The 25,809-nt window shown below is 43.3% G+C and overlaps 1 protein-coding gene across 4 annotated transcripts in view; it reads left to right on the forward strand.

Moving 5' to 3' along the window:
- Positions 1-25,809, forward strand: part of LOC306924151 (nuclear factor of activated T-cells, cytoplasmic 1-like) — a 178,506-nt gene that overhangs the window by 59,834 nt on the left and 92,863 nt on the right. For 2 of the 4 annotated variants that reach the window (XM_079502522.1, XM_079502525.1), the window contains exon 1: positions 24,245-24,709. In XM_079502522.1, coding sequence (XP_079358648.1) covers positions 24,592-24,709 — 118 coding nt within the window. In that variant the 5' untranslated portion in view covers positions 24,245-24,591. Of the gene's footprint in view, positions 1-7,973; positions 8,095-24,244; positions 24,710-25,809 lie in introns of those variants that run through there. The other 2 variants (XM_079502523.1, XM_079502524.1) reach the window with 2 other exon arrangements.

Genomic DNA, 25,809 nt, shown 5'->3' on the forward strand with positions numbered 1-25,809 from the left:
GCACCCCCTTGGATGCACGCAGCGGGGTGAGCAATATCAAACAGAGCGCCAACCTGACTGATGGAATTTTAATTGGTCTCGTTTAATTCCAGTCATCCCATATCCATCCAGACCCTGAATGTACTTTCCATCCTCTCACACATCCTCTTGTCTTTACTACGCCGCTCTTCTGATTGCTTCACACACTCAACGATGCGGCGATGGTGGAATGTTGAAACCTTGTGCAATGTGACATCTGAAATGGGAAGGTGATACCCTTGTTGCTGATCAAGATGTGCTATAATATTATTATAGCACATCTTGATCCTTCCTTACAATCATCTATTTTAAGAGTTATATCACCTCTTTGATCGGGCATACTGCTATAGAGCCTTTGGATTTGTAGACTTACACAAAGTTATATAGAGGAGACCGTGTGTGTGTGTGTGTGTGTGTGTGTGTGTGTGTGCGTGTGTGTGTGTGTGTGTGTGTGTGTGCGTGCTTGTGCGTGCTTGTGTACGTGTGTGCGTGCGTGTGTGCGGCTGCCTGCCTCTCTGGAGCTAATCTCGCAAAGCGATGGACCGATCAGCACTAAAATTTGTATGCATGCCATGCACATATTATTATTATACTTATTATATGCATGCAGACCTAGATCCACATTGTTTCCCTCTACACTTTTGCTGTAAAATCGGAATTACCGTAAATACGGTTGAACTTTGCAGTCACATGAGACAAGAGTCTAAAAGCCCATCAGGTGCCCCCTGTCATACTGCTCTTCAAACACAAGGTTGCAGTTTTAGAGACATCTTGTTTAGGACCAAACGTGTTGGACGGACAAGTCTCGTGGCAATCCGCCCATTTGAAGTTTGAGATATCTTGTGTGCAAGTGGAAATTGTGGCCTAAGGGTGGCTCTAAGGAATGGCCATGCAGGGGTCACCACAATCAGTAGGGTTGCCATGCTGCAATCTGCCTGTTAGATTACGAGATATCTTGTGTGACAATGTGACATTTTGGGCTGAGGTAAAAGGACATCCGGTCACTTGAAAGGTTAGGGTTCATCCCGGGGAGCCAGGGCTCATTAATATGTCCGTACACGGACACATGTGTCCGTGGCAAAGTCTTGCTAGGGGCGGCAGTGGCTCAGGGGTAGAGTGACCGGATGGGAACCGCAAGGTTGCCAGTTCAAACCCAGGTTAGTGTGGAAGTGTCCTTGAGCAAGACACTGAACCCCTAATTGCGCCCGATGTGCAGGTTGGTGCCTTGCATGGTTTCCTCCGGCATCGGTGTGTGAATGTGTGTGTGAATGGGTGAATGTAATGCACAATCTATGTAAAGAGCCTTGGATAAAGGCCCTATAGGGTGTACCAAAATCTCCTGGAGGGGGCGTCAACATATGTGTCACGTGGTAGCGGCCGCCATACTTGCTGGCTTGTCTGGTTTGTTTACATTGAGCGACTATCCGTGTGCTTGTATACGTAATTTTTTTAAACTGACACACAATAGTGCAGACTTGCTCAGTAAATAAGTGCCACAGCAGGTCACGTCGAGGAAATGAGCCAGAAAACGGAATTAGATGTTCAGCTTTCCAGCATGGAGACAGCATCAAGGAACCCAGATTGACGAGTTTACAAAAAGACGTAGAATGGCTTGGATCGGCGCACGGGCGCAGAGACATAACGTTCATCTAAGTATCTAAGCACAGCCGTGTTTGTTCACAACATTTTCCTTGTCCTTGTAATGTATTTGGGTCCGACGTTCTTTCTATCCATCCTGGTGTTGGTTCACTATGTTGTCGCCAAGAACGAGCTCAATATTTACAAAAACATACCACCGTCACTCTATTCTGAGTGATGTGGGCTAGAATTTTATGCCCACGAGAGGGCCGTCCCTAGCTTTTCAGACGCCATATTCTAGATTTCGTTTTTACACCGAGAACTACATTGACACCTGTTCTTGTATAAAGCCATACTTGGAGATTGTCCTAAATCTCATCTTTCTTGAAATGGCCGGACTCTGAACCCTACCACACCCGGTCAAGTAATTTCCCCAAATTCAAAGTACCAAAAGTTGACTCTGAACTTGGTAGATCTGCCTTTAGCTTCTGTGGCCCTAATACATGGAATGACTGCAATTAAAATTGACCACATTGGTACCCTTGAGTCCTTTTAAAACCTTGGTGAGCACACAGACTCCCACAATATGTAACTGTTCTTAGATCGTTTTGAAATTTGTCTTAGCTTTTTATTTGTAAAAAATTGTTATTCTTTTCCTGATTACTCGACGACACTGAAAACGAGTTTGATTACTCAGTGTAATTTTGAGAATAAATAAAACTTGAATGAATGAATGAACACCTCATTATAATGTTCTAAGTTATTTTCATCATGAATTACTGAATGTCAAGTCTCCAGGTTTTCTTCAGAATATGTATGACACTTATTTACTACGACACTATGGCATATTAGGAGTCCAACTGGTACTAGTGGTTCTAAGATGTTTTGTGTGCAAGGACCCCCTTAACTCTGAGAGTGTACAAATGGAACCAATTGGACCCGTAAGGGTCAGATAGAGTTACAGACCTGTTATGGTGATTCAGGGCTAGCTCTTTATGTGTTTCTCCTAATATTGTCTACTCATTTTGTATGTCTGTGGCAAAAATAGAATTTTGACAGAAATGTCCACCACAAGCCGACATGGCCAGGGCAACCCCATTCTATTTTGAGATTTACTGTAGGGCCTTGTTAAAGTAAGTAAGTAAGTAAGTAAATTGTATTTATAAAGCACCTTTCGAAGCAAAGCTACAAGGTGCTGAACAATTGACACAGTAAAAACAAATAGAAACACGGAGAACACAGAACAAATACAGTTGTGACAATATAAAGTCGTTAAAGGACAGTTCATGGGGTCATTGAAATCAGTATGGTTAAGTGGATCAGATTTAGGTTTTGGGTGTTAAAGATAATTATTAGAATAATCAAACTTATATTTCGTATTGACATTATGTTTGTGAGAACGAAAATACATCGCATGGATGCAACTGGGACGTATCCTCAGTGATGTATCCCAAGGTCATCAGGGTTTCGGGTCTCCGGAACATCATACCCCTCACTCAGGTGACCCAGCCGGGGTGATCAAGTCCCGACTTACGTCCCAGTAGCTACCCTCGATCAGACCCACTAGGGAAGACACAATCCGTTGGAACCACTCCGGAACTACTATGCTGGGACTGAGAGGTACAATTCTGGCATGTGGAGGGACTAGGCTCTGTGGGTTGCCTCCTGTCCGTACAGTGAGGACCTGTGCGTTGCACCAGACTCCCAGCACCAGACACTTCATTCAGGAGTGGTGGATTCTTGAGCCGCAATGGTTCTGCAGGTTCCACCTGGGCAACGGTAGCACTGCAGGCCAGGGCCGGTTCTAGGGGGGGGGCAGGGGTGGGCATAGCCCACCCAAACGTGCGTCCTGCCCACCCAATGTGGGTTTGACACCCCACCCGCGCCGGCGGAGTCGCCCCCCTTACAATTCTGTCTGCCCACCTGAGTGGGGCTGGCTAAATCCGGCCCTGCTGCAGGCTCCACTTGCGGCTCGAATGGCCCTCCTAAAGGCCTCATCGAAGGCTTTTGGGCTTCCTCCTCACGGAGGATGCAGGCTGGGGCGCTAACCCATACTGCTCCCGGGGTGCCGTCTACATTCTGGCTGTCACCCGTCTCTCCGGTGGTTACCAGACTATACCTGGTTGTCACATTGTCCATTCCTATGAGTCACTATAAATAGAATACAAGATAATTCTCACAGATCACAGATATCGAAATGGTCCCAATGCTGTTTTTTGGTTCAAATCCAAATCTGGTCCACTCAGATAGTTATTCAACGTAATGTTTTAAACTCACTGGAGCTTCAAGGTATTCAGCAAATGCCAGGGCAATCTAGCCATTGTTTTGTAGTCGACAGGCAGGAACAACAAACGGCAACTTCCTTTTCCCTCAAACCGGAAGAATAACAATAAAACCTCTCGTAGCCTGCAGCTTTTATTGAGAAAAATCGGTTTGAGGGAAAAGGAAGTTGTTGTTTGTTGTTCCTGCCTGTCGACTACAAAACAATACTACAACATGACGTAACGATATCATCCGTTCCCGCCCGGATCATATACCCGAAATGAAATGGTGCTATCGTTCCGGTTCAGTCTCTATCCTTCCTTTTAATACTCTATGTGGTCCAGAGTCTATATAGCTTTCGGAGATTGTGGAATAGTTGTCTGGCTACGTGAGACTATGTCAGGCACTCTGGCATGAGCCACCTGGAGCTCAACAACTCACCTATTAATGGCGATATATAAATATGCCTGCCTTAAGAGAAAATACAGACACAACACCACAATGAATATGCTGTAGCAAAGATGATGTAAATATAACAAATTATTATGAAATGTAGAAGTTACATGTCAAATTCACAGAGTGGTAAAATTGTTATGACAGGAAAAGTCGCTTAATCCACAATTAAGTGTTCCGTCGGCCCAAATGTTTATTTTGGTTATGTCATACTGTAAGTGTAAGTGAACCGCAACAGAACGCACATGTACATATGTTAAAGTTCTCAAATAGAAACTAATCGGATTACGTTTTTTTTATATTTGAATTTCTTATTAATTCCTTCTGAAAAAAGAAATGATATGCCTATATTATATATAGGTCAAAATATTGGTAGGCTAATTGGTGTTCCAGGACTCTCCCAAATCGGAAAGACATTGAAGTAATCTGGCATGGCTCAGGCTCTACTGTAGATGTCACTGAGACAACAGATCCATAACAGTCATATTACTACCCAGTCGGTCACAGACAGGCCAGACGCATGCCTTAGTCGGGTCTGGAAGAGAGAGCAGAGTGACAAGGAGGAACTCCCTCTCCAATATGAGACCATGAGGTCTCTCTGAAACCACATCATGGAGACATAACTGGGTTATAATAACCCATTTGGTGACTGAGTTTCATAACTGTCTGGACGCTCCGCAATGCCAGTCAAGCTCCAACTCTGAACCGAATACGAGACACGGACGTAACTTTGGTTCATGAGATGTAATGGCTTCCAGGGGCAATTTTCCACCTTCAGTGTCTGGGGGCTCTCACTCACAAGAACACACAGGCACGCGCACAGACGCACGCAAGTACACACACACACAGACACACAGACACACACACACACAGACGCACGCACGCACGCACGCACGCACGCACGCACGCACGCACGCACGCACGCACGCACGCACGCACGCACGCACACACACACACACACACACACACACACACACACACAGTTCTAATGTCCTGACAGAGGAGCTATCCAGAGCCCAAAAAATGGGAAATCTCATTTGTGTGGAGGTGGAGGCCTCCCTTCACTCTCGTACCCTGGCATCATGGCTTTCTGGGAAGTGTGGAAAGCCGACGCATTGAGTCACCCGAGACGTTGGGTCAGAGCGGTTGGAGACTGCTGGAAGAGAGCGGTGTCGCTGAGGCCAGTGTGTGGAGTGTGTCTATTCTCAGTCTGGCTATCAGGGATTCCCTTTGACAAGACCCCAGCCTTATTTCATAATGGGAGCATGCCTGGAGAGAGAGAGAGAGAGAGGTGGAGGGAGGCAGGAGGGGAGGTGTGGGTGAAGGTGAGGACGTGTGGAATTATACTGCACAGACATGTACACATGCACATTGCACATATGACCAAAATCGCATAGTTGAGTAGTAGAGAGAACCATAAAGCACACCAATAACGCCATGTTGACGTTGTGTGTTGTGTGTGTGTGTGTGTGTGTGTGTGTGTGTGTGTGTGTGTGTGTGTGTGTGTGTGTGTGTGTGTGTGTGTGTTACTGTGTGTGCGTGTGTGAGTGTGTGTGAGAGAGACTGTGAAGCACACGTGTGTGCATGCCTGTGTATTTTTCTTTGGCACTGTTGCGGCCCCTGATCCCCCTTTACAGGAGGATGATTAAGGGCCCAGACGGTTTCCCAGAAGCCCCAGCAGTTACGTAGATAGTGGCAAGGTTGTGACACATGGGAGCCACTGAGTAACACTGCCTCCTGCAGCCAGAAATGACAAGCTATAACAAACCATGAAGGCATGCAGACTTTTACAACCGATTACCCAACCTGGCATATAGACGTATTAAGGGGGGGAGGGGGGGGGGGGGGGGACATGTCATTATTACAATTGCGCACATTTAGCTCAACTATGCATTATTGTTCAAATCTAGAGCAACAGATGTTGCTGTAAAAAATTGTATCATTTGGCATTATGTTACTAACTATCCTTATTGCTGTGTTGCGTAATGCAATATTAAATTGCATGTGCAGAATGATGACCGCATACAGACTGAAAACCACAAAAGGATTATAGGTTTAGAGATTTCTATAATAAATGCATCTCTGGCAGTGTCATACATTACGGTATACTGAATAGTGCTGGTATTAATGAATCTATGTAAATATTGTGTGCACAGTCAGGAATACTGTACCTTCAGCCATGCCCAGATGGGAAACACCGTTGGATGTTTTGTGTCGGTGGCCGCATCGTCGCTAAAACACACAAGCCCTGTACTGTATGTCGTGTCAATAAAATCCGCCCAGTGCCAGACACGCATGCATGCATCGCTGGTCAGTCCGGCTGAGAGTAATCCTGGATACACTCACTTAGCAGAGCAAGAAGGAGAGTATCCTGTTTACCCTCTGCTCTGAAACAATCCGCCTTTAACACTTCCCAAGGTCGGGCATTCCTTTAAATACACAAACTCCACACCCAATAATGCTTAGTATTGATATGTATACATAACATAGATTATCACACAGCATCTGCCAATGCATGAGGCTGTATTTAGGACAACTGTGAATGACTGGTGATAATTTGTGTACCCCATAACCGTAGTCTTATTTACTCACAAAGGCAACGGCAAAATAACATTTTGATCAACACCATAATTTAATATAAATATATGAATTACTGGGAGGGGCATTCGGGTGGCACAAGGGTAAAGTGCCGTGGAGACTAGTGGTTTGAATCCACCGCGGTGCATCTAGCTTTGCCGAGCGTCTATACGAAGAAAATGTGCCATGCTTGGTGGAGATGATCCTTGCCGCTGTATTAGTGACTCCTATGGACTGGGGCGGTGCCTGTCAGTGTAGGATAAGCCCAGACCATGCGCCCCCTATTTTTTGTTGTTGTTTATTTCATTATAATTCATTTCTACTCAATTGTTTATTTCATTATAATTCATTCCTACTTAAGTTCATAGTAGAGTTCATGGGATTACAAGTTAAATAGTTTAAAAGATAAAAGTTCATGTTTAAGTGTATTTCATTTTGTGATATTGTTCTATGTAATGGTAGTCTTTTCTACTAAAATAGTCACTGTGTTCCTTGCCTGCCAAAGACAACATATACATAGCTATAGCTCCACTGCGCCACAAGGGGGCATTACACTCCAGTGAGCGCTACAGGATGTCTGTCAGTCAACGAGGAAGCCAAATTCATCTTGTATTGTGAATGATGATGCAGGCTGGACAGAAACGTGTCTTAATACATTGTTTGTGTTTAACTGTGTTCCAGGTGAGATATCATGAAGTGTATTAACTTAGACACATATAACCAGGGGTTGATGGTAGAACAGTTGGCTGTGTGATTCCACAATGTGGAGGCCCAATCTGTAGGCCCAAGCTGCTACTGTGTGACTTTATGATGGTATTAATGCAATAATCTCAATCCACTATAATAGTAATAGGCCTATGCTATTTTGGAAACAGAACTATTTGGTGTCATGCATTTGTTATTTTGTTTAAAACTAATTTGTCATATTGTCTGTTTTGTAGGGTATTATTCTGTTTATTTCCAGTTATAGTATTTGTCTGTCAGTCAAAGAGGAAGCCAAATACATCCTGTATTGTGAATGATGATACAGAACATTAGAAACATGTCTTAATACAATTTGTTTGTGTTTAACTGTCTTGTTGCAGATCGCCCACGTCCAGTAACATGAACAAATCAAAAGTGTATAACATCAGACAGCAGGGGGTATTCAACGGGTGGAGTAGGATGGAGGCGTGCAGGAACTTCACTTGCAGGTGAATAAGTAAGGTACAGTGGCAACACAAATGTGACTCTTTTTGATACAGAGACAGTCATGGCGGCAAGACTAACTGTTCAGGAGAGGAGAAAAACTGTTTTTTTTTTAATTTATTTTTTATCAAAAACGAGTTAATAGCACAGGCAGACTCCTTCACATACTGTACCAGATCATGTCTGAAATTAATGTGAGAGCTGAAATCAACATGTAAATATGAAATAAATGCTTAGACATGTAGCTAGGTGTAATGTTAGAGTCCACAGAAGTAAACCTTTTAAAGGCCTGTTTTCTCAACTCGCTGTCAATTTGAAGCTATGATTCCCTGCTTTCATATGACATGAAAAAACACAAATTAAAAAAAGTGCAATGACTTAGCCTCGGTCAGAAACGGTCACAAATGTGTGGGGAGGTTTAATTGGCATGACGAGTAAATGGTTTGGCTACAAAAAAAAAGAAAAGAAAAAGAAAGAAAGAAAGAAAATACATTACTGTCAATAAAGAACTGCCTCTGTGATGGCAGTCCAGCTGGGATTTCCTGGCGGTGTGGGGAGGGAGCTGGTTGAAAACACAGCAGGTGTTGCTGGCTTCCGGCCTCGCCAGTACCCAGCAGTTCTGTTTTCCTCTCTTTGTTTTGGCTCCTTTGCACCCGGACAAACTCCATGGTGTCCTCAGCCAGGGATTTTACCACATCATCTACAGCAATAAAGATAAAGATATGAAACTCAAACCCACATAACCAAGGGTACTCAAAAGTGGTTGTGCAACAAATGGACTTAAGTTATATCAACATATTTATGGGACTTTCGTCCTATGTTTGACATTTTGACATTTTCACCCACAAGGACAATACTTTATCTTGCACTGATCGGTCTGTACAAGCATGCCTCCCTCTTGGTCTTTTTCCTCACCCTTTCACTGAGGGCAAATGACAGCTGAGTATGTGATACAGACAGTACTGCATATGCATCACATAGCCTTTATTTGTCCTTGGATAAGTACGTCTTGCGGAACCATGTGGCCCATAGGTCAGGAGCCTATCTCCTGTTTCTGTAGCATGAGACGGCTTGATGTGCTCGCACCCTTGTGTGCCAACTTCTGCCAAGCAGGGAGGCATGGGGTCCCATGTTTATTGTGACCGTAGGTCGCTGTTTACTATGAAAATCTGCATCTCCCGTCAGTCAGTCCGTCAGTCACGCCTCATGACATGCTCCATATATGGCCAATTCAGAATTCATTCCATATGTTGATGTGAGAAAAGGAAAAGGAAGGCAGTCCACACATTGTTTTACAGCTGCCAGTGTACTTTATTAGAAGTAGGTAGACAACGTTTCGACCACAACAGGTCTTCGTCAGGTATGGGTACACAAAATATGTTGATCCGACCGTATAAATAGAGCAAATCCCTGTTTCTCTAGAGCACTAGCGGACTTGTTGCACACTCTTGCCAGAAAATCAAAGTCTGCAGATGACTGGCTTTTATTTCGGGTGCTGAGAAACAAATGTAAGGCCCTTACTAGAAAATCAAAATCCGAACATTATCTATCTCTCACTGTAGATACTGCGAGTAATCATTCTAGCTTATGGAGAGTAGTTAAAACACTTCAGCAGAAAGGTGCTGCTGGCCCCCTGCCAAACGTTCGGGTTGGAGACTTTTTTTAACGCTCATTTTAAGGGGAGTGGTCATCTCTTGCTTCACAGTCTCTCTCACACACACTCACACACGCACACACAAAATGCCGGAGCCCCTCAGCACACTCACCTGTTGATTTTGATTTTGGCTTCTCTCCCATTCTAGTACCAGATGTGTTGCCCTGTCCACACTTGACCCAAAGAAGTCCTCTGGTCCAGATGGTCTCGACCCTTATTTTCTAAGAATTTCGGCCTTGGTGATTGCACAACCGATGACTGGCATTTTTAATTCATTTATCTACTCAGAGTTTACCAGAAGTGTGGAAACAGGCTCATGTTTCACCACTTCTCAAGGCTGGCGACCGCTGTGACGTCAATAACTACAGGCCTGCAGTCTCTAATCTCTCAGCCTTGGCTAAGATTCTGGAGGGCCAAGTATCGACTCAGGTTAAACTCTTTCTTGATGCACATATAATAAGATTCTAACCCCAATGTAGTCTGGTTTTAGGGCAAAACATAGTACTGTGACAGCATGCTTTAATGTTATTGATGACATCAGGGGTGCCCTGGGTTCTAAATCGTTCTGTGCAGCCTTATTCATTGACCTTAGCAAGGCATTTGACACCGTGGACCACCATGTCTTGCTAAATGTCCTCTCGAATACTGGTTTTCGCCACAATGTGCTAGGTTGGTTCAAACGCTATACTTATTCGGCCACATACAGTGTGTTAAATTTGGTGATACATTGTCTGACTCTATCATCCTAGAGAAAGGAGTCCCTCAAGGTTCCATTCTAGGGCCTTTGCTTTTTCTACTGTACAGTATGTAAAAATTGTAAACCATATTTGTAGTCAATCCAAGCATTGTAGGTATCATATGTAGGCCGATGTTACAATTCTGTATTCCTGTGCCCCCTCACTTGATGTGGCAGTGTCAAACTTGGCCTCTGACTTTGTCTCATTGCAGCATGAATTGCTAAATAGCAAACTGCTACTAAATGGCCACAAAACCAAGGCCATGCTATTTTCTCCAAATCGCCTATAGTCACCATTCTGGATGGAGTATCCATTGAATGGGTTGAGTTGTATAAATATCTTGGGATTTGGTTGGACAAGTTCACGCTGAGTTTCTTCTACAGAATGAAGTCCTGCTTTTCTAATGTTTCTCGCAAAAAGCTGGTTACAGGCCTCTTCCTGTCGCAGCTCGATTATGGCGATACTGTCTACCGTTTTGCTAGTTCCTCAACTCTGAGCAAACTTGATCCCTTGTTTCATGCTGCATTAAGGTTCATAACCAACTCCTTCTATAGGACTCATCACTGTACTCTGTACGTGGGTTAGTACTCCTTAACGTCTCACAGGTTGCTACACATTGGTATATTCTCACTTATAAAGCCATTCTTGGTAATCTCCTTGGTAATTTGTTCTAAATTTGAACTTGTTGCATGTTGGTCCTGTTATTGTCTTGTATTTCTTATGGAGCCCTGGAGTGGCTGGCCATGGTGAGAAAAATAATTTTTAGACAAAAAATCTCACCATGACCACTCCAGGGCTCCGTAGTTACTGGCAGAGCGGTGTCACTTATTTGGCCTCTTCTCTTGGCCAGTTCACACTAGTAAAAGAGACTTCAGTCTCAATGTGTTTTTTTACTGGTTAAAGCTGCTATAAGCAATAATATGTCAAAAGTTTAATGACCTTTTTATTTTATTTTTATTTTTGGTATTCAGACAGCCAGCAATGGGTAGAACGCTCCCAAAAAAAGTAGTCTCTGTGACACATCTAGGGGCCGCAATCTGCATTCAAAGATTTTCCTAGAAGCTTTGTCATTGGTCGATTTGCCTGTCTGATTCCTGATTGGTTAGTCACTGCAACCGGGTTTTTTTCGACCAATGACAAAGCTTCTAGGAACATCTTTGAATGCAGATTGTGGCCCCTAGATGTGTCACAGAGACTAAATTCTTTTTGGGAGCGTTCTACCCATTGCTGGCTGTCTGAATACCAATTCAAAATAAAGAGGTCATTAATATTTTGACATATGATTGCTTATAGCAGCTTTAAATAAAGGTTAATTAAAATAGAATAAGAGTAATGCAGTAGTCTCGGATCCACATCATGTTCTTGATTTTCAGACTGGTCTGTGTTTACTTATTGGTGAAGGACTGGAAGCCCGACGGTGAATCATTCTACCATGATTCACTCTGCAAGAAAATATGACAATGTTTAACTGTGTATGGTAATTTGCTGTGGGTAGCAAATATGACTGTTAGTTCCATTCATCCCGTAAACCCTGTAGTCATTCCCTACTGAAAACGGAGGAAAGTTGATGATATTACTTACTGAAATTGTTCTGTTGCAATAGGCCCAGTGAGTTTCCACAGTTTTGTCCCTATAGGGAACACCAATGGGCAAGTCAAAATCTGAAGGCTGTGTTCATAGCTAAAATAGTTGTACAAACGCGCAATGCAACGTGTTGTGATCTTTTTTTCTATTGCAGAAAAACTTTTCAATAAAGTAATCAAAATGTTAATTTAAAATGTAACCCGTAATGATATGCCTATATGGAATATTTTAACCACTTCCAGCATGGAAGTGGTTAAAATATCTGTATTGGTAAAACAGTACTAATATAGTAAATTATAATTTACTAGAGCGGGGCAAGGCCTACTTGGAACGATGCAATTTGGAAATGCATGTCCCACCCAGTTATTGTGTCTGTGTCCCTTTTATGCTCATATTTGGAGTTCTTTATCAGGCATGCCCAAATGTGGAGTCTATGCAGATGTCCGAACATCATTGTGATAACATTGTCATAACAGGCCAGCTCCATGGAGATCTAGGGGTGAGTCAGAGTCCGTTTGTGGCGGTTCTGGACAACCGTGGGTCCGACCGACTAGACACCGGGGACTTCACTCCCTGCGGGGGTGTGGAACACGTGTGTCGAATTTGAAATCGACACACGTATTCTGTCTGTATTACACACGTACAGACAGACAGAGACGTGATGCATTTATAGATAGATAGTAAATATAATTAATTAAGTACTGAGGACTGTCCCAAAATCCCACAGCACAACTAAAGTTGTTTCACAGCACAGTGTGCCTCGGCACACCATTTGGGAACCACTGTAGTACACCATGCTCAACAGAGAGACGAATAGAGACGCTCTAAGTTATCAGCACAGGCAGCAGGGCAATTTTTCCCACTTCGGTATGTTTTCCTGGAGAGAGGTCCCTCATTACGCGATTATGCTATTTGGTTTCAGTGCGCAGGGCCCAAACTGCTGCATCAGGCCTATTCCTTCTGATTGGGATCACTGTCTGGGATTAGGAAACACCACATTCACATCCAAGCGAAAAACACCCCCGAAAGATCAGGTTGCCACGGATTCTATGGAAGCTCACGGCTGCCGGGGTGGAAGGGAATGACTTCAGATGGATGCACGGTACGGTAGTGTAGACCAGCCTCTCCCCGAGGAGGGATATCTTTCAGCAGCACTTGATTATGTCTGGTCAGATTTGAAAGTGTAGCCTAAGTGTTTAAATCATGTAGATTGAACTGAGAGAAAAAGAAAACAGCTTGAGTTTGTCTGTGACTGTGCGTGTGTGCGTGTGAGTGTGCGTGTGTGTGTGTGTGTGTGTGTGTGTGTGTGTGTGTGTGTGTGTGTGTGTGTGTGTGTGTGTGTGTGTGTGTGTGTGTGTGTGTGTGTGTGTGTGTGTGTGTGTGTGTACGTGCGGCATGTGTTTGTGTGTACGTGCAAATCTGTAATACACATGTTTGTGAGTGTGAGTAAATGGAATTCAGCGACCTGTGAGTCACACTGACCTGGCTGGGAAGTTCATCCTGACACAGACGTCCTCGACGTCTGAAAGTGTGGATGCATGCACATATGCTCCTATTACGCTGCATGTGTGTGGGTGTGTGCGAGTGCGCACGTCGGCAGTACTTACACACCTACACATGTTTTAAATGTGTGTGGACGCTAATAAACCCTGCAAGGCCTTAAAACGCAAGAACATAGCTTGATGTAAACCCGACATGGGTGCTTTCAGTGTCCAGGTGTCAGAGCAGGATGCAAAGGGAAGGTGACATGGTTAAAGTACAACACAAGCCTTTGTCTCAGCGGAGCTGTCCAGTGTCCAACACCTCAGCCCCCTGCATGTGATGTGATACATAGCGGCTCCAGTCATATATGGGAGCCAGATGGGTGGGTGAATCAAGCTGAGGGGCTGACTAATAATACAGCGTGAATCACAGCACTATTTTAACGAGGCCGCAAGCGTATCGCGCTCCTTCGCAGATCGCAGGCTAAGAAAGCCGCGAAGCAAAGTCACACGGAAGATTCGGTCAGTATCGTACCTCCGACCTGTCGGCTTGTGTGTGGGTATTACTTTTTCCCAAATATATATATATATATATATATATATATATACATGGAGTGAAAACATGAAAGCATAAATGTAGCCCACCCATGTCCTGACCCTGTAACCTCACAGCCCCCACTCCATCGTCACTCCAGATAGAAAAAATACTCACAACTGGACAGCTGCCACGGTTGCCGGGCAACCCCACTCAAACAGCAGGAAACAGAAGAGGGGATTCCGTCACAGGGGCAGTAAAAATGAAAGCATTGACTAGACACAGGAAAAGCAGAGGGACAGGGAAAAAACTAAAAACGAGTGGTCAGCCATGCAATTTACCCATCTTCCCAACCCCCTTCCACAGAAAACAAATTAACGTGTGCTACTTTTATAATATTACATTTACAGTAGTAAGTAAGTAATAATATAATGATACACTTTATTTATGTACTGCACTTTTTACTAAATTATTTGAAAGTCAATCCAGGTTAAAACAAAATGCAATAATACAATCAGAGACTTTAAAGTAAAAGCTATAAAATGTCAAATCAAAGCTTGAAATTGTTGTTTTGAAAAGCAAAGATGACAATGATTTTTGCTACTCTAATATCTGTATATTAATCTATGTATTTAAGTATGGTATTTGGATACACTAGACCTGTCGAACCTTGGGCCAGCATGCTGCTTTAAAAGCAGGACAGAGCTATTTTTAAGCCGTTTATGACATGTCAATACCAACACAAGGGCAAGCCACATAGAATCACAGTCATAACAATGGCATAATGTAAATGCACGGCCTCTGGCACTAAACACTCAGACTTCCATTTGCTTGGAGGGGATCCATCCATACCTCTGCTTTTGATATCCCGCCTCTGGTCTGGTCTGGTTGAGGACACTCACCTTTGTCCCAGTCCCTATAAGTGGCGTGTGCATTCAGTCTCATTAAACACTGAAGTATATCGTCAAAACAACGTTGGTTTTCTTTTAATAAACGTTTGTTGCACAGTGGCTAAAACCTGTGCGGCCTCATCCTCTTCAACAACCACATTAACCCTGGCATCATTATTTTTGGGAAAATGTCATTATTTTGGGCAAATGTTGAAAGGTATTTCAAGAGTTGTTTGACAATTTTGACAGATGACAATGTGAACTTCAGTGTAAAGTTCTGTAAACACTGAAGGACACTAACTAACTACCTTTAATTGACATTTACCCGACTGTCAGTTGTCACAGGGCTCACCTTATAGATTCCACGAAAGACAAACTTATTCTGCTCATAATTATTGGATTTGCTCTATAGCAGAAAAGAATGCTGCACAATAACAATAACTTGACAGATGAGATCCTGTTTCAACTTGTCCCTGAAAGCACTGTGGTTACACATACTGTATAGGCCTCAGTTTGTCTTCTAGTACAATGTACCAACTTAGCATTGTTTCTGCTTTGCAAGTTTGCAATACTGTAAGAAATTATGCAGATAATATGTTTATGTTTATTTATTTGATATGGACATAACAATTGCATTGCTCATTGCACAGTTGTACAAATTGTAGATGCATCATTTACAGTGTGTTAGCACATGTGCTAATTTTCACCACTTGTCCACAGGCAAAATGTAAGCCCTATTTTACTTTGACTTTTTTTTTCAAATTTCAAAAACAATCCAAGAAGGTTGGAACTACCAGCTGCTATACTGTATAAAACATGAGGGGGTGGGGGACATGCTTATAATGACATGCCCGAAGTAGGGACCCCAAGTGGTTAAAGTAGAAAAACTCAACGCAACATCGAAAGGGACATAATATCTACACAATTAGCTTTCTAGCTGAACCTGCTGTGTTATTTCGGTCACATGCACTGTACATCTCCTCACCTGTCATCCCCTGCTTAGAGGGGATCAGGAATAGCGACGGAAACCTGGCTGCGTGTAATGAATGGAGCCAAATGTCAAAGGTAGAAGCCATCATTCACATATTTAGGCTCCCCGGCCTGTGCTTCAAGACGCAGGGAGATTGAACTTGAATTTGCGAGTGACCCATTTACATCCTGCTTACCAGGGCCCTGACTGTGCTAGACTATATAAAGGCATTTTAATGTACTGCAGCCAAGCTGGAGAGCCCTGCAATAAAAATGGCCTTGGCATATATGCCTAGGTTTAAATCATTGTAATGGACCTTGATGTGACAGTCATAGGCCAGAAAAATGAAACCATCCACTCTCATAATCCCATACCATTACTAGGATTTGCAACAAACCTGAAAGCATACGGATTGCAGCGGAGGAGAAAAAAATAAGCGCTTGTATAATATCAACTTGTCTGAAACTGACATTATAGCCTTCCTCAGATGGCTCGCCTAAATAATTGTTCGTGTTAGAAGTGATGTTGGAAAATTGGCTCACAGGTCATGTGTCTCTGACCTAAGAGATGGTTACTAGCCACAAGGTTTGGATTAGATACACTCGGGGAGTAGATAGGCTACATATGTTGGTGTTCTTCACCACTTCAGGACATTATGACCACTGAAACCTGCAACTTTGAACAGTAATTCTATTAAAAAATGCATTACAAAAATGCAATGTTAAACCGTATATAGGCCTACAGTACTTTGTTTTAAGTCAATAACAAAAATAGCAGTTCTGCAAATAAATAAATTGATAAACCCTATACACCTTGTTGTAAGTCATTGGCGAAAATAGCAGATCAAAAAGCTTGTAGAGCTTGCAGCTTGGCTATTTTCATGCAATGTTCACCTATTTCTGGCAAATGTTCATCACCAGATGTTTGTCTATTTTTGCATATCAATGCATGCCTAGAATAGGGCTGCTATGGGTTCAAGACTTCAGTGTATGGTGTGCTACATTTTCTGAATCCCTCTTTAATAACGTCTTCTTGAGTATATCATGCAGAATACATTTAGTTTAGTTTATTTGCACAACAATGAGGATACAAGTACATTCAAGGGAAAATACAGTAATTAGTGTATTGATAATGTACTGGAGATGTACAATATCAGTATAACACTCCATTATATGTTAAGTCTTAATTTATCCATTTATAACTCAAAGAGTGTACAACTGTAACCACATGGACTCATACATTTGATTTGACAGTGTTCCTTCCCTATTTGTGTTAGTCAATGGACGTGTGAGGCTGACAGTGTTGTTTACAGAGCATGGAGGCCAGACGTGTGCAGAACTTCCTATTCATAAGAGGAATCTCAAAAAAAGCCCACAGCTAAACATACAGCGGCGTCCAGACATGCCTAAGATAGCTCCGAGCAGTTCTCCATTCATTGTGAGGCTTCTGTAAGCGAAGTATGCACTTCCACCGGGCTTAAATACTGTATTAGCAGAGGGAAAAGGAGAAGTGGGACGAGTCGTACAACATCATTGGTTATGAGTGGGTGTTAACAGTCACCCGAGTCAGAATTGATCACGGTCATTCATTCACAGCAATCGCTTTGACCACAGACTTCTCCATATATATAAACCATGAATGGTCCTATCAAACACAAATTCAGAGCAAACGTTTTCCTAATGCATGCTCCATCGTAAGCCGGTGTCTTGCACTGAAAATAGTTGATATACAAGCTCATATACCATGCTGCATCCACGATACATAAAGAGCTTGCATATCAGCTATTCTCAGCGCACGACAATGCTGTACGACCAAGTATAAATCAGGCTTTTACAGTGGTCGCTGCGACTGTGGTTTTTGGCTGGTGATGCCATAGGTTTAAAGCATACGATGGAGTTGGGTAATAAACCGCCACTCATAGCAACGGTGTATACATTGCAGAGTGTTTACGGCTGTCATAAAAAGTTGTCTGATTTGAGTTATGGCGCATAACAAGCACACTATACCTCTACTGAGAAAATGGCTTATAATAGTGCAGACATAACATTGCAGTATACATTTCCCCGGATATACGAAAGACAAATTATATGTTGTAAAAGGAAGGATTAAGTGTACAGCATTGAAAGGAGTGCCTGAGGTTGCAGCCTTGGATTTTATGTATTGCGCTCAATCGCTCAGAGTTAGTTACACTTCTCTGGGTTTACATTTCTTGTTAGAGTCCCTGTCGATATAAATATGTGTCTCTATCCACTGTCTCTCCCCCTCCATTGGTTGCATTCGTGAGGTCTAGCCAAACAAATGGGACAGGACTAAGCCCTCAGCCCCATCTCCCTGGATAACCTTAGATGCGATTATTTATACATCTCTAGTTGTTTCCATGTTTTATGAGTAGATTTTTTTTTTCATGGAGAGTTCTAAGAAATTGGTCTTTGGCTCGGCCCAGATGTGGCCCATCTTCTGGGCCAAACCACGAGTAGTAAACATGATAGAAACTGTGGTATTAGCTGCAGTACTTATAATTCAATAAGCTCCCTTATCATATATCATACCATCAGCACCCTTGGAGAAGATGTTTAATCCCTTGACAGTAATGATCCACAGCGAAGTGGTCGCCTCCAAGCAGAAAAGCTGTTTTAGTTTTGGACAAGAGGAGCTAAGTGTGGAACTCTACACCAGACACTGATGTAGAGGTTTGCCACTTAAAGTGGCACTTAATGGTGTGCGTGTGTGTGTGTGTGTGTGTGTGTGCGTGTGCGCGTGTGCGCGTGTGCGTGTGTGCGTGTGTGCGTGCGTGTGTGCGTGCGTGCGTGCGTGCGTGGGTGCGTGCGTGCGTGCGTGCGTGCGCGCGCGCGTGCCACACGTGCTTGGTATGTTATTGTGTGAACATTATCTGCATATGGGTTTGCATGAGCTCCAAAGGGCTGTTTGATTGGGTTTGAATGTCTGTATTTGTGGTTTTAAGTGTCAGCCACGTGTAGTAGGCCCTACATATCACTATGATTACCTCCCTCCCAGGAATGACCGATCAGAGAGATAGAGAGAGAAAGAGTCCACCACGCCAGCAAATGTGTCTGTATGCAGTGAACTTAGAGCGAAGTACTGAGTGTCTGTTTACAAGACACAACCAATTATCGTTTTCTGCGAAAAACACGAGCGAGGAGCAGGCCGCTCGTAAATCTGTGCACGAGACAGGCTATGTCTCTAATGCTCTCCGCAGACATGTTGTGGCTGCTCAGCATATGCCATTGGACCAGATGTACTCTAGTAGCACCATAAATTACATCTTCCCTGGAAATGTATCATTAAAGTGGAATAAAGGCGTCTACCTCTGAATTTGCACAGACTTAGTAGGCCTGTATACCTATTTTACCTAGATTGTACACTTTATGAAGGATATTAAATTAATCACACTTCCGAACCGGGGCAGGTAGTCCGACCTCCCGTTAGTCCGACCATTACTAACACTATCCCAAACCCTAACCTCATAGGAAGCCATGGGTGATTTGTAACCCGCAGCACAGGTGATTTGTAACCCGCAGCACGGTTGATTTGTAACCCGCAGCACGGTTGATTTGTAACCCGCAGCACAGGTGATTTGTAACCCGCAGCAGGTGATTTGCAGCACAGGTCCGACTAACGGGAGGTCTGACTTAAGGGCAGTCCCAAGATAGATACATGATCAGATAATGCATGTGGGGGCCGATATTGGTCGCTGTAAAAGGAAACAATACAACCCCAACACGGCTAGGTCAATTCAATCAGAAAACTGAGGAATAGATTTAACCAATATTTATTATAGATAAAAGTAATGCGGCATATTAACCGCTTGAGTATATGTATGCGCCCTTGAGCCCAGCATGAGTAGCATGAGCATGAGCAGCACGTATCATAAGCTGTATGCATGTGTCGTAGTGTATATAAAGCTATATGGCTATGAAATGCGGGAGGAGCCTGCAGAGATGATTGCCCTGTGATTATTGGCTATAGTTTGTTGTTATGCCAACTGGCCAATGTAACACCATGTTACAATGGTGTAACTTCATCATTCAGTCAAAAACGTTCACGAGAGCTGGCCCAGCTGTTGCCTCCAACCAACAATGAGAGAAGGCGTGGTTACTGCCCAGAACATGATCCCACTACAAGTACTGCATCTGTAAAGTCAACATGAATGGTTTTTAGTTTAGGTCGAACTTCTTCATTCATAAAACTTCGACCACTAAATAAATATGGTAATCAGTCACCATAGAGAAGGGGTGTGAAATCTTCTATTATTGTCAATGACAACACTGATTCAATGATACCTGATTCAACAGTAGCCGAGTACTCAAGACACACCATCAGATTCCTATGCACGAATATATGCTGCATTGCATGGCCTAAAGTGGTAAACAAGGCTTGAAGACCCCACCCCCCCCCTTCCTATTGGGATTGTGCATCAGTTGTGCAACTACAAGTATTCTTTTTTCCTACTGCTAGTTTCGACCATAATTCATCTTCTGTAGTATGTGATGTGGCTTCTTCATCTCTAAGCTCACAGACGTGCATCAGCCAAGCCACAGCCGACGCCGGAGAGCTACTGTAGGCAAAGAAAACACGGCATACTATTTCTTTCCCCCTAGCAGTCTGCATACGTCTGCCCCTGCGGCCCACCCCCTAAAGGCCCAAGCCGTCTGCTCCTGATTATGTGTGATGATCCTTGGTGCTTAAACTTGCCAGCTACATTTCAGGTTCATAGGAGAACTTTTTTCATCAATCTGGAGCCCGTTCAAAATGAATTACTGTGTAGATTATTCAAACTGTCACTAATTGCGCTGTCCCCGGGGGCTGCGCCAGCGCAGGTAGCTGTATTTCTCTGCAGCTGCAGAGTTGAAGGGGATATTAGACCTTTTCAGTTTTTCTATCCTCTGCGATTCCTGAACTGCCTATAGAACCTCTTTATCAGTGGATTGCATAAGTACAGCTATAGCCTAAACATCTTTACACTGCAAATAAACAAACGTGTCAGTGAATATTTTGCATTAAACTTTTCATATACAGTAGTGCCTCGTTCATGCTTTAGTCTCAATAAAAAGTCTACCTTGTTTCATTGCTGTGTAATACTTGTGTTCTGTGTGAATGTATTTCTAAACAAATATTTGTTTAGTATCTTTGGTATTTTTTAAATGCTCCCGAAGGACCTTAACTCAAAATTGGATTACACTGCCTACAGTATGTGATGAAGTTTAAAAACTTCCTGAATGATGACAGGCAATATGAAGTATACAGTGTTTATGTGATACCAAAGACCAATACCAAAGAAATTAGAAATCAATATCCTAAGCTTACATATAAAATAAATTTTCTTTTGAATGCTGTTTACATGATTGTTAACTGGGAAAACTGTTAAGATAGTTGGGACTCTGTGGACTTTTACAAAGTTATCTAATCAAACATTGCAAGAATGTTCTGTGTAGTTAGGAGGAGGGGGTTGTTTGGCTCATCCCAAATTAGGGACCACAATAAATTCATCGTTGTCATCATCATCATCATCATACCATAAGCCACTAAAAATCTCTGTCCACGAAAAAGGAAGAAAAATCTATCTGTGTGCATAACTTGGGGAGCGATAGACCAAATGGTCTATCACATGACCCCTTTAGATGACCCCTTCAGGTGTCCCCTTGATGGAAGGCGCCAATTAACGGCAAATGGGAGTGGCTTATGGATCCAGAGAATCCAAAAATGTAATAACAGGCCTGAGGATCGAGGAGGCACAGGACTTTGTGAATCCTATAGGCTTCTATATAGGTCTGTCAGAAATGGGTGATATAGGGCTTTGTGAGACGTTTTTGCCAGGTTCAAAGCTACGTTCAAAGATACTTTAGATAGATTATTGTCTCCACCAGGCCGAAGGCATGGGGAGAGAGTATGTTTTGCACGCCGTCCGTCCGTGTGTCTGTGTGACCGTGTCCGTCTGTCCGTTACCAGCTAATCTCCGGCACCGTTAACCCAGTCGATGCCAAACTTTGCACACACACTCCCTGGATGCCAACGATGAACCTCTGCCCCAAATATTCCAGAACGTTATTGCGCTACCATGAGGCCGACTTTTGTAAAACACATTTTTTTTATATTACTCCTCCAGATTCTGTCCAAAAATCCTGCAAATCGTTACACAGTATCTCTATATTCACGTTCTCAAGACGGATCTGTCCAAACTTTCATATTCCATTGTAATTATATAATTTGCTTTCAAAGTTTGTAGGATTGGCCCGTTTTGAACAAAAAGCGTCAAATCATGAACGCAGCATGCTCTGGTCGTCCTCAGACGAGCCTTCCATCGTCGCTTCCAGTCATCCCGGTTCTCCATACATCCGGCCAGCTCGTTGGTGCTTTGCGCTCCTGCATCTTGCGCTCCTGCATCTTTCTTGAGTACATCCACATGTTACATATGCACTTTACGTGAAATTGTTCACGCACTTTCCTACTAGGCTGAGGAATATATCCCACCCTTTTCACATTGGCCTGTTATAGCAGGTGGATTTTTGCAAAACACATTTTTGGAACAAAATGCCTCAAATCATCCAATTGCCATCAAAGGCGTAAGAAGAAAATGGCACCCTTTTCACATTGGCCTATTATAGCGCCACCAGGAGGCCACAACCTGACCTGGCCTGTGGAGAGTGGAGACCTGTGCCCCGAGGGGCACTTTTTCTAGCTGTAATATATAACTTTACACAATGTGTATCTTTATGAGGGGCGCTAGCCCCTCCTATATAATGTCCAGCTTTGAATGTTTGTGTAAACACAAACATTGAAGACAAAAGTGAGGACGCAAATTGTGATTGGTCGGCGGCGTGATTGGGTGGGAGATGTGCCATTGGTTGAGAATGAGATGATGCATGATGACTTATGATGATAAGAGCACCCCTCCCGCTCGGGACGCTGTGGGTGCTGCGTGTTTCCTCCTCCGCGCCATCAGTGCCCATACCCGAGGCGGGGTTGGCGAAGTGTGGAGTTTGCATGTTCTCCCCGTGTCCCTTAGGGCAGTCGTTCCCAAACTTTTTCGTGTCAAGGACCCCCAAATCAACATTTATTAGGCCGCGGACCCCCTTTTGAAAACATATGCCAGTGACCCCGATAAGGGAGGATTTCTACGGCTCTAGAAGTGATTCCGAAACATATTAATTTCATGGACCCCCCAGTTTTACAGGCATTATGCTACGGACCCCCCATTTAATGGCATTTCTATCTCTGGTACCCCAATGTATATTGTAAAACCACTGTTAATTTAACTCTGAGAGTGTACAAATGGAACATACCCATAAGGGTCCATTTGGTTCCTAACTAGCTCTAATTGAGCTGGGTACCCCCTGGAACTCACTCAAGTACCCCTAGGGGTCCCCGGACCCCACTTTGGGAACCCACGCCTTAGGGTAGGTATACCCTCACAAAAAACATGCAGTAATCCTGGTCTCTAAACTGCCTCCCCCTGGCCAGCCGGGGGAAGCAAGCAATTATTAGATAATTGACACAGGGGTGAAAAATGGGTTACAAAATCGTGGGATAAAAATTAATTTAAAAAAAGCACCCCTCACTTCACACGGGTTGTGTGTTTTTACTGTTATTGTTGATTGTTATTATTTATCAGGATTATTTATCAGGATTATTTATCAGGATCATTTATCATCATTTATCATCATTTATCATCATTTATCAGGATCATTTTCCTGGCATATCTAATGTTTTCACTTGAGCAAATCCTACAATACAGTAGGTCGGCGCCCAAATATAATAATAATAACCATAATCATAATCATAATCATGATAATCATAATCATAACCATAACCATAATAATCATAATCATACTTTTTAAACAATTGAACCATACTTGGGCAAGGAGTCAGGACAACATACCAGAAAAAACTCTTGACGTGGAATAACCCTGGTCCCCTCTTATAAGATCATCATAGTTACACGACACTGACAGGAACACAAATGCAAGTCAATTAGCTCAACGACGTCTATCTGAGGAATGGAATGTAATACCGATTGAGTGAGCAACATTGTAAACAGTCTGGGATCTCCAAAACAACCCCTTCCTCCTCCTCCTCCTCCCCCCACTCCCACGCGCACAGATGGAATCCCTCGGCAGCACTCGGCTCGGCGGATAGAAGAAATCAGCCTTTTTTTGACAGCTCTCCAGCAAGGAGCTGGCAGGAGCCGATCACGTCATTCCTGGATGGGCGGCGCAAAGAGAGGGACGGGGTGTTTTCCAGCTTTAAAAAACGATGGAGCCAGCCCCCTTGACAAGGGCGCTGCGTCACAACGCCGGGAGTCTCTGGAAATCTTAATTAGGCTCCTGCTCCAACCATAGAGACCCAAAACTCACCTAAACCTCCATCCATCCCTGTCCCGAGTGTTGTCACATAGGTATAGCGTGTCCGCGTCCGCTCTCTGCAACTCTTCTCGACATTTTTAAGTAGTCTATCCCTCTCTTATTTTGCTGTGCAAGTAACCGCGCATGGATACAAACAAAGTAATTTATTGCCAGCGGAGTTTTAATGCTATGTTTGTGGCGTAAGGTATGCCTTCATTTTGCGGTTTGTGAATTACGCTATTACTTGTCAGGGACATCATCGCTTGTTTAGTCCCAACCGCGAGAGTCGCGCGTCGCTTGTTGAATGCAGGATACCAGCTGTTTGAGCGTCAACTCCAAGTTCATCTTTGGACCTGCGGGGAAGGACCGAGGATTTCACTTTCTCACCTCTCTCGCCGCCGATATGAAGTCAGCAGAAGAAGGTAACCCGTGATTTAAACGACTCAACATACGTCTTTATGCAATAAGCATCCCAATTCAAAGTAATTATTAGGCTACTGCGAGGGATTAAAGACAGGAATGCACGCATTAATTTGGTTCATAGCCTGCCATAGCTGGCTATCGCAGGCAGCAGTCTGCCTCATTTGGTGAATTAAAACAACCATTAGGTGTCTCCAAGAGCTGTGTGTGACTGAGTGCATTATGAACTTGACTGCTGAAGGTGCCTTGCTGCTCTCACCTGTGTGTGTGTACATGTGTGTGTGTGTGTGTGTGTGTGTGTGTGTGTGTGTGTGTGTGTGTGTGTGTGTGTGTGTGTGTGTGTGTGTGTGTGTGTGTGTATATGTCTGTATGTATGTGTGTGTGTGTGTATATATATATATATGTATGTGTAGAGAGAGAGATAGAGCTACTGTCTGTGTGTGTGTGTGTGTGTGTGTGTGTGTGTGTGTGTGTGTGTGTGTGTGTGTGTGTGTGTGTGTGTGTGTGTGTGTGTGTGCGTACACACGTGCGAGTGCATATAGATATACGTGTGTGTATAGATAAGATAGATAGATAGATATACATTATGTATGTATGTATATATATGTATGTATGACTGTATGTATGTATGTATGTATGTATGTATGTATGTATGTATGTATGTATGTATGTATGTATGTATGTATGGAGAGATAATTATATATTATTCATACATGCAACATGGATGTGGGATTGGGCTCATCCACACAATGACATTGTTTCACTTAATTCATAAAGGCTCCCAGTGCTGATGTCATGATCTTTTTGTGGGTTTGGGTTTTTCATTTTGTCTTTGAGGTTTCAGATGGACGGGTGCGGGCTGTATTATTATTCATCTGAGTCCTGCTTTCTTAAGCCTCATAATTGGTAACAGACGTGTGTGTGTGTGTGTGTGTGTGTGTGTGTGTGTGTGTGTGTGTGTGTGTGTGTGTGTGTGTGTGTGTGTGTGTGTGTGTGTGTGTGTGTGTGTGTGTGTGTGTGTGTGTGTGTGTGTGTGTGTGTGTGTGTGTGAGTGAGAGATGTGCATGCGTGCCTACAGTTTGTGAAATTCAGGGACACAGGG

This window comes from Electrona antarctica, assembly GCF_951216825.1.
Source record: "Electrona antarctica genome assembly, chromosome: 6".
Lineage (NCBI taxonomy): Eukaryota > Metazoa > Chordata > Actinopteri > Myctophiformes > Myctophidae > Electrona > Electrona antarctica.